Source organism: Rhineura floridana, chromosome 3 (assembly GCF_030035675.1).
Source record: "Rhineura floridana isolate rRhiFlo1 chromosome 3, rRhiFlo1.hap2, whole genome shotgun sequence".
Taxonomy (NCBI): Eukaryota; Metazoa; Chordata; class Lepidosauria; order Squamata; family Rhineuridae; genus Rhineura; species Rhineura floridana.
In genome coordinates, this window is record NC_084482.1 from 219,090,924 (window position 1) to 219,100,857 (window position 9,934).

The 9,934-nt window shown below is 44.4% G+C and overlaps 1 protein-coding gene across 1 annotated transcript; it reads left to right on the forward strand.

The window, feature by feature from the left end:
• Positions 1-427: 427 nt before the first annotated feature.
• On the forward strand, positions 428-7,635 carry LOC133378997 (vomeronasal type-2 receptor 26-like). Its single transcript, XM_061613610.1, has 5 exons — positions 428-706; positions 2,337-2,546; positions 3,596-3,823; positions 4,747-4,873; positions 6,725-7,635. Exons 1-5 carry the CDS (start codon positions 428-430, stop codon positions 7,633-7,635), a joined length of 1,755 nt encoding a protein of 584 aa, XP_061469594.1.
• The last annotated feature ends 2,299 nt before the right edge of the window (positions 7,636-9,934 follow it).

Sequence of the window (9,934 nt, forward strand, 5' to 3'; positions counted from 1 at the left end):
GAGGGTTTTCATGAGGATTTTTCTTTTTTAAAAATCATGAATTTCTGCAGAAACCTGGAGAACCTAATTTAACACTGGAAAAATGAGGAACAGAGAACTGGAACTGACAGATCTTTCCATCATTATGTGGGACAGAGCAAAATAGGATGCAGTGGCCAGGAAAATCAAAACTGGGAGAGAGGTAGAGCCATAGTAACTGGTGCAAGGAAACATTGCTTGGGGGTTGCAGAAAGGTTAGTTTTTTTGGGGGGGAAGTGCCACTTGGAGGGGAGGAGAAAGGAAACTGGGGGAGTTGTTAAATCCAGTGTGTAAAAGACTGCAGAGTTGAAGAAGCAAAAACTGAACCTGTTGTATTCATTGAATGAAGGAGCATGATGCAATATGTATTTTTTATTATTTATTATTTTTTTGCAGGAAAGGGCCCACAATGTACTGGCAGCTCCTCTCCTTCTTGTTTGCCATTCAGGAGATCAACCGGGATCCCAGGCTCTTACCCAACATCACCCTGGGCTACAGCATCCATGAGAACTTTTTTGATGGAAGGTTGACATACGATGCTTTGCTAGACCAGCTGTCTCCTGGGGAGACGAATGTTCCGAACTACAACTGTGGAAGATGGAATAATTTACTAGCTGTTCTTGAAGGGGCTGACTCTCAAAACTCCATCCAGATTTCAAGCTTGTTGGACATCCCTAAAATCCCACAGGTAGGAATGGAGAGGGAGTGGGGCATTTGCCGGCTGACCCTAATTCCAGAGAACTCAAAATGCAGGTGAGGAGGATATCCAAAGCAAGACTGGAGACAGGTACTCATTTTTAAGAGCATTGGAAATGATTTGAGAGAGATTGCACACATAACACTGCTCCTGGTGGATTGAGACACACATCTTTCTTTTCTCACACAGTTATCTAATTGACTTGAAGGCAGATAACACAGACAGTCATGTCTACTCATTTTTTTTTACAGAATTTAAAACAAAACAAACAATGCTTCCACACAGCCCTTTATTGAGTACTTGCAAGTTTTTCAGTGTCCTCCTCAGAATGCCGCCCCTGTGGTGTAGTGGTTAAGGTGTTGGACTACGACCAGGGAGACCAGGGTTCAAATCCCCACACAGCCATGAAGCTCACTGGGTGACCTTGGGCCAGTCACTGCCTCTCAGCCTCAGAGGAAGGCAATGGGAAACCCCCTCTGAATATCATTTACCATGAAAATCCTATTCATAGAGTCATCATAAGTCGGGATCGACTTGAAGGCCGTCCATTTTTCATTGTTGTCCCATTGAATCTGGATTTACTTTTTTTCTGGAAAATCAAAAATGTTTGAGCTAATGGGGAGGAAGAACATTAGCATCAGTATCAGTATCAGTATTGGTGAAAGGCAAGCAATAAATATGCTACTACTAATTGTTGTTGTTGTTATGTGCCTTTGAGTCAATTACGACTTATGGCGACCCTATGAATCAGAGACTTCTAAGAGCATCTGTCATGAACCACCCTGTTCAGATCTTGTAAGTTCAGGTCTGTGGCTTCCTTTATGGAATCAATCCATCTCTTGTTTGGCCTTCCTCTTTTTCTACTCCCTTCTGTTTTTCCCAGCATTACTAGAAAAGACAATAATGCTGGGAAAAACAGAAGGGAGCAGAAAAAGAGGAAGACCAAACAAGAGATGGATTGATTCCATCAAGGAAGCCACAGACCTGAACTTACAGGATCTGAACAGGGTGGTTCATGACAGATGCTCTTAGAAGTCTCTGATTCATAGGGTCGCCATAAGTCGTAATTGACTCAAAGGCACATAACAACAACAACAATTAGTAGTAGCATATTTATTGCTTGCCTTTCACCAGTAGGTCCCAGGGCAGATTACAAAAATGTAAAATACAATGTTAAAAACAATTAAAATACAATTACATCCAAAGGAATAAGGCGGGTCCTGAAAACATACATCTCCAGTGCCGAAGGCCATGGTAAAGTGGTGCATCTTTAGCATTTGCTGAAAACTGTACAGTGAAGATGCCAGACTGTAGGGAGGGAATTCCATAGCTTAGGGGCTGCCACAGAAAATGGCCTCTCCCAGGCCACCATCCCCCAAATGACTGAGGGTGCTGCAGAGAAGGAGATATCAATACAAAAAGCTTGAACCTTGCCTGGTAGCATATGGGCAGCCAGGACAGACCTGGCAGGAAGGGTGGGATATAATAGTAATAGTAATAGTAATAGTAATAGTAATAGTAATAGTAATAGTAATAATATCCAGTACTTACTGATCATATTGGGGTAAGAAATATCTTGGGCTTTAATACAAAACAAAACATCTCTTCCATTCCTTGCCAGGTCAGTTATGCTTTTGTCTCTCCTGTTCTGAACGATAAGACCCAGTTCCCTTTTTTCCACCGGATGGTCCCCAACGAAGAAGCCCAGTACCCAGGGATTGTCAAGCTGCTCCTGCACTTCAGATGGACACTGATTGGTCTCATTGCTCCAGACACTGAGAATGGAGAGAGGTTCATGCAGACCTTGACGCCTCTGCTCATCAAGAGTGGTGTTTGTACTGCCATCTCACTAAGCATCCCAGGACTGAATATGAAAGGAGGAAAGATGGGTTTTTTTCAATTCCTCAAGTGGAGACAAGTCCATGTATTTGTTTATTATGCAGAGATGACTTACTTCTTAGATGGAATTTTAATAATACAACAGGTAGTTGAAATGTTAATAAAACCCATTGTAGGGAAAGTCTGGATCACAACGGCTATGTGGGATGTCTCCACAGAATTGATGTATAATGACATACCTTTCCAACACATTCATGGTATTTTTTCCTTCCTTATTGAGGCAAAGAAAAAGTCAAAATATGATGATTTTGCACCTTTTTTCTTTGCTATGAAGGGGTTTGTGGAGAAATCTTTTAACTGTACATATTTAAAACATGAATTGTCTGTGAAAGGCTGGACAAGATGCAGAGGGAGAGAGGACCTGGAAATGTTTCCCCAAGATGACCTGGAAAAAGTCCTCTCTTTAGACAGCTACATGATTTACAACACGGTCCAAGCTGTGGGACGGGCCTTAAATGCTGCATATTCATCTACCTCCAAGTGGAGGGTGATGGACAAGGTGGAAACTCAAAGGCTACCGCCATGGCAGGTATTGGCAGTTCCATCACAGACATCTGTGCTGAATATGATAACAGATTGTAGAATTCTGGAATTGGTGTCTGAGAGAGGTTGAGAATCCTTGGTTTAGAATTTCCCAGAGGAGGCAGGAATGCTTAGAGAGAGCCTGGACGATGCAATCTCCCCCACCCAAGAGAAATCCAAAGGGGAATGAGCTGCCCTGTACCAGAAAATATGAGATGCAGTGGTGAGGTGAAATCTTCCAGTCCCATTTGTTCCCCCTTTGTTTCCCTCAAAGGACACAGCCCCCTTCACTGGCATCCTGTAATGACTAAAATGTTTTTAATCACTGGAATTCACAAATCCATCCATCCCTGCAGCTACTTGAGTCAGTCAGGGGAGATCCAAGGATGAAATGGGCAGAACTGGATAGCCAATGTGTTTGTGTGTTTGGCATTCTGAATGCTGCTGTTTGCATTTTAGCTCCACCCTTTCCTGAGAAATCCCCAGTTCTACAACTCTTCCGTGAATGGAGTGTATTTGGATGAGAATGGGGAGTTGGCGGCCAACTTGGATGTTGTGAACTGGGTGGTGTTTCCAAATAACTCCGTCCTTAGGGTGACGTTGGGGAGTCTTGACAGACAGGGATCTCCAGGCCTACAGCTCACCATCGACCAGGAGGCCATTGTGTGGCCCAAACGGCTCAACCAGGTGGGGGCAATGCATGCCTTTCATTTCGTTGTATATCCCTTAAGCCAGCCTTTCCCAACTAGTGGGCCACCAGGTGTTGCTGGACCACAACTCCCATCAGCCTCAGCCAGCATTGCCAATGGTCAGGAAAGATGGGAATTGTGGTCCAACAACATCTGGTGGCCCACCAGTTGGGAAAGGCTGCCTTAAGCTCTAATAAGAGTCTGATGCTCTGTGTGGGGCTGCCTTCCAATGCCTGGCAACTCCAACATTCAGCAGTCCTTCAAGATCTCAGACATAGGTCGTTCTCCAGCTCTGCAGCCCAGCTGTGACTCAAAGACATTGAGGTGGTAGGTCCTGCTAAACTAAATGGGGTGAGGGGATTCCACTGTTTTGGGGGGGTGAGAGGGAGGGAATTATCCCCTTAAGTTTTCATGGGACTCACTAACCTCAATAGCTATCTGAGATGGCTGAAGATTCCCCAACCCCGTGACAGTTTGAAACTGGGGGGGGGGAGAATAATCAAACACAAATCTTTTTACTTCTATCAGGGAGGGGCCCCCAAACCCCAAAAGGTTTCTGTGCACACTTATTTATTTTTTGTTTTCATTGAATTTAATATTGAAGACAGCTTTTAGTAATGACTTATAAAAAATACACAAAATAGCATAGAATAGCTGACGGGAAACTTAGTTACAGACTGCATCTTGGGGGGGGCTGCCATAGAGAGGGCCCACTCCCACATTGCTGTACAACATGCTATGGGACAAGCACCACCTGGGCCTCAAGAGATAGTCTGGTTGTTTCCGTTTTACAGATTTCACTTTTACTCCTAAAGCATGATGCTAAAGGTCCCACTGGCATCTTCCAAGCCCTGGGCATCATTTATCTAGATAAATCAGCCCTAAAACATTTCTCTCAATCCTCCTTGTTTTTATGCTTAGACCCTGCCTCCTTCCAGGTGTGTGGAAAGCTGCCGCCCTGGATTTGTCAAGGCGGTTCAGGAAGGAAATCCACTTTGCTGCTACGACTGTGTTCCCTGCGCGGAAGGGACCCTCTCCACTCAGGAAGGTGGGTGACTCCAGGTGAAGAGGGCACCTTTGGGGAAGAGGGCAAAGATTCACACAGATATCCAGGGTTTTTTTAAAAGGGAAATTTATAACTATCCAATGATATGAGATTATCATTCACATGCAATGTGCACCTCACTTCAACCCCCCTGTGCATTTTCCTTTCTTGTGCATATATTCTTTCTTGCTTAGTCACATTCCATGACATAATAATTAGGAAAGGTATTGAAAATAAAACAGCCGATATCATAATGCCGTTGTATAAATCTAAGGCGCGGCCACGTTTGGACCACTGAGTACAGTTCTGGTCGCCTCATCTCAAAAAGGATATTCTAGAGTTGGAAATGGTTCAGAAGAGGGCAACCAGAATGATCAAGGGGATGGAGCGACTCCCTTACGAGGAAAGGTTGCAGCATTTGGGGCTTTTTAGTTTAGAGAAAAGGCGGGTCAGAGGAGACATGATAGAAGTGTATAAAATTATGCATGGCCTTGAGGAAGTGGATAGAGAAAAGTTCTTCTCCCTCTCTCATAATACTGGAACTCGTGGACATTCAAAGAAGCTGAATGTTGGAAGATTCAGGACAGACAAAAGGAAGTACTTCTTTACTCAGCGCAGTTAAACTATGGAATTTGCTCCCACAAGATGCAGTAATGGCCACCAGCTTGGATGGCTTTAAAAGAAGATTAGACCAATTCATGGAGGACAGGGCTATCAATGGCTACTAGCCATGATGGCTGTGCTCTGCCACCCTAGTCAGAGGCAGCATGCTTCTGAAAACCAGTTGCCGGAAGCCTCAGGAGGGGAGAGTGTTCTTGCACTCGGGTCCTGCTTGCGGGCTTCCCCCAGGCACCTGGTTGGCCACTGTGAGAACAGGATGCTGGACTGGATGGGCCACTGGCCTGATCCAGCAGGCTCTTCTTATGTTCTTATGTTCTTATGTTCTTATGACATTTAGAAGCCCACATAGAGTGGGAGAATAGCATTCAAAGTGGGAATCTGATAGCGCTAACGCAGACAAGTGCTAGTCAAGCTTCATGCAAGAGGCATCATGACCTCCAACATGTGATTGGAGGCACAACTTTCTCCTATAGATTTGTCCCAATAAGCAGTTGCCGCTGGTAACATTTTCACTTTTATAACCTTGTTATTTTCATCACAATAGGACTTGTATGGCACTTATTAGCAAATTAGTATACATATGCAGGATGCCATTGTATCTTCACTAAAAAACGAAGCAAAATCGAACAGCTATTCTCTGCATGTCTATGGACAGGGGAAGAGCTTTCATGCAAGAGGGCCTTAGACAAGATTGACTCCATACGTCTTGAAAGCATTTCCAAAATCATTCCTAAGCTGGATACCAGGATAAGACTTACCAAGATAAGACTGTTAAAATTCATTAAGAAATCCTGATTTTGGCAGAAAATTGAGCTGGATGACCAATGAGGGCCCTTTTTACTACTAATTCAAGTTTAGGGCTTCCTGTTTCCTAATTTCCATACACTGGGATGAAACTAGTATTAAAGGGTGACTATGGAGGAGGGCCTGCTCAATCGTGGTGTGATCATGTGAGCACCAACAATGGCAGAGATGGAGAACCATTTTCAGTCTGAGGGCCACGTTCCTCCATAGGAACATTTCTGGGGTCCACATGGCAGTGGGAGGTGGTGGGAAAAGTGGATCCTTGGTCATATGGGGCAATTTCATTTATGATTGTTGCATTTTATTAGATATTGTTATTTTATGTGGCTCTCGGGTATAAGTTCTCACTCCAAAAAGGAGCTTTGATGGAATGTAAAAGAAGAGAGACTATTATGAACATACAGTAGATGTTACTCTTTTTCTTTAAAGATGCAGGTCATTGCACCAGATGTCCAGAAGAACAGCATCCAAACAAGGACCAAAATCAATGTGTCCCTAAGACTGTCACTTTCCTGGCCTATGAAGAATATTTAGGGATCCTCCTGACTTCCTTTGCCCTCTTCTTGTCTTCAGCCACAGGCTTTGTTTTAGGAATCTTCATTAAATTCCTAGAAACTCCAATAGTCAAAGCCAACAACAGGGACCTCTCCTACATTCTCCTCGTCTCCCTCCTGCTTTCCTTTTTGTCCTCCTTCCTCTTCATCGGCCAGCCAAGGAAAGCAACCTGCCTTCTCCGACAAACAGTTTTCAGCATCATCTTCTCCATTGCTGTCTCTTCTGTGTTGGCAAAAACCATCACTGTGGTGCTGGCCTTCCTGGCCACAAAGCCAGGGAACAGGGTGAGGAAATGGCTAGAGAAGAGTCTGGCTAACTCCATTGTCATTTCCTGCTCCAGTGTCCAAGTTGTCATCTGCACCATCTGGCTGGGTATCTCTCCCCCATTCCCAGATGCTGACATGCACTCCCAGCCTGGAGAGATCATCCTGCAATGCAACGAAGGGTCTGTTGCCATGTTTTATGGTTCCCTGGGCTACATGGGCTTCCTGGCTGCCATCTGCTTCATGGTGGCCTTCCTAGCCAGGAAGCTGCCTGGGGCCTTCAATGAAGCCAAGCTGATCACCTTCAGCATGCTGGTCTTCTGCAGTGTTTGGGTGTCCTTTGTGCCCACCTACCTGAGCACGAAGGGGAAATACATGGTAGCCGTGCAGGTCTTCTCCATCTTGGCCTCCAGTGCTGGCCTTCTGGGCTGCATCTTCATTCCTAAGTGCTACATTATTGTATTGAGGCCTGATCTGAATACAAAACAGTACCTGACAGCAAAAAGTAAAGTTGGCATCTGATTACTGTTTTTTTGAAAAACATTTTGACAGTCAATGCCCAGCACAGTTGTGATGAAACCCATATTTTCTACTGAATCACGTCTTCTCATTCTGTGTCCAAAGTATGATAACCTCAGTTTCATCATTTTAGCTTCTAGTGACTCTGGTTTAATTTGCTCTAGCACCCAATTATTTGTCTTTTTCACAGTCCATGGTATGCACAAAGCTCTTTTCCAGCACCACATTTCAAAAGAGGTGATTTTCCTCTTATCTACTTTTTATTTATTTATTTATTTATTATTTGATTTATATCCCACCCTTCCTCCCAGCAGGAGCCCAGGGCGGCGAACAGAAATGCTAAAAACACTTTAAAACATCATTAAAAGAACTCAAAATACATTAAAACAAAAACATTTTTTTAAAAAAGCTTTAAAAACATCCCTTTTTTAAAAAAAAGGGTTAAAAACATATTATTAAAGAAAACGTATTAAAATTTGTATGCACATTATTTGGTCCGAAAAATTCAGTGCAAAGTTTAGGGAAATGTGAATTTTGGTGGATAGCTGGGTTTTAGCTCCCAGAGTGATTTGGGGAAATGCAAATAAGGTAGATGTGAACCAGATTCCTCCACCATTATTAGCTATATGTGATTCCATTTGCCTGCCCCATACCAACCAGACTGGCAGCTTTGTTTTGCACCTGCTAAACCTCTGAGACTCTTCAAGGGCAGCCCCACATAAAGCATATTGGAACAGTACAACTGTGAGATTACCAGAGCATGGATAACTGAGGCCAGGCTAATCCTGTGCAGGAACAACTGTGGGTGGTGAATTTGATAAGATAAGTGATAACACAGTTGTTTCAGTTTTGCAGACTTACCCCTAGTTACAAGTTTCAAGTTAAATGGTGACTACAGGTGCTCTTGGGTCCTTCCCAACCCTGTGGGCTCATTTCCATAAATTAGCCCTAACGCATTTTCCTCGATGCTCCTTGTCTTTATACTTAGACGCTGCTTCCTTCTACATGTGTAGAAAGCTGCCAGCCTGGATTCGTCCAGGTGGTTCAAGAAGGAAAGCCACTTTTCTGCTATATGTTCCCTGTGCAAAAGGGACCATCTCCACTCAGGATGGTGGGGGACTCCACCTGGAGGGGCCACCCTTGGGAAGAGGCCAAAGGTCCACCCAGATAATCAGGGCTTTTTGAAAGCAAAATTTAGAACTGCTCAGTGGCATGTGATTAGCTGTTGCAGCCAAATCACTTTTACTCAGAGTACACCCACTGAAATTAATGACCATGACTAACTTTGATCCATTAATTTCAATGGGTTTACTTGAGATAAAAATAGTTGAATGTAGCCCTATAATTCCCATGGAAAATGCACACAACTGTGCATTTTCCTTGTGGGTGCATACATGCTTTCTTCTGCAGTCACTTTCCATGACATTTAGAAGCCTACAGAAAGTGGGAGAAAATCCTGAGAACTGTGAATTTGACAGCACTAATGCAGGAGAGTCAAGTTTCACTCAGCAGGCATCCCCAACATGTGATGATAATTTTGGGCACAAGTGTCATCATTGTCCTTACCATAACTTTGACAATGTTGCATGACTTGCCAGGAAAAGAGTGTCCATGTTCTGGATTATGTCCTTCAGATTAGAAACACTGGTGAATACTCCATGGGGAGTATATCAACAGAGGACTGTTCAACAAAGAGCACCGTATGAACACTGGCTCTCTGAATAGGGTTTTAATGGTAAGCAGTATTCAGCGGGAATTTACCATTGCCTTCCTCTGAGGATGAGAGGCAGTGACTGGCTCAAGGTCACCCACTGAGCTTCATGGCTGTGTGCGGATTAGAACCCTGGTCTCCCAGGTTGTAGTCCAGCACCTTAACCACTACACCAAACTGGCTCTCAATAAGGCCGCTGTTAAGAGTGTTATCATTGCTCTTATCATAACATTGCCAACTTGGCATGACTTGTTGGGAAAGGGGTCTCCATGTCAGTGGCATCACTAGGGGGGTGCGAGGGGTGCGGACTGCACCAGGTGACACCATCAGAGGGGGTGACACCCAGAGCCGCCCCTAGGCACCAGGAAGCGGGGCAGTTGCCCCGGGCCCTGCGCTTTGATGCATGATGTGTGTAATACACAACCCCCGGCGCACGCATGCACACCTCGCTCTCTTTTCTTTTGCTAGCTCTTCTTGTTCGTTCCTCACGGGGCCTCACAGGTTTGTGGCTTCTTCAGAGTCAGGTGACTCAGAGCGGATGAACAGGACAGCTCTCTAGGACCCGTAAGAACTGGAGAAAGCTCCCATAGT

Excerpts from the sequence above, each read along its gene's own strand:
- LOC133378997 (XM_061613610.1), top strand. The coding sequence starts at position 428 with ATGTACTGGCAGCTCCTCTCCTTCTTGTTTGCCATTCAGGAGATCAAC. Across the intron at positions 3,824-4,746 it reads GGCCCAAACGGCTCAACCAG|ACCCTGCCTCCTTCCAGGTG; the intron begins GTGGGGGCAATG and ends TTTTATGCTTAG. Across the intron at positions 4,874-6,724 it reads GACCCTCTCCACTCAGGAAG|ATGCAGGTCATTGCACCAGA; the intron begins GTGGGTGACTCC and ends TTTTCTTTAAAG.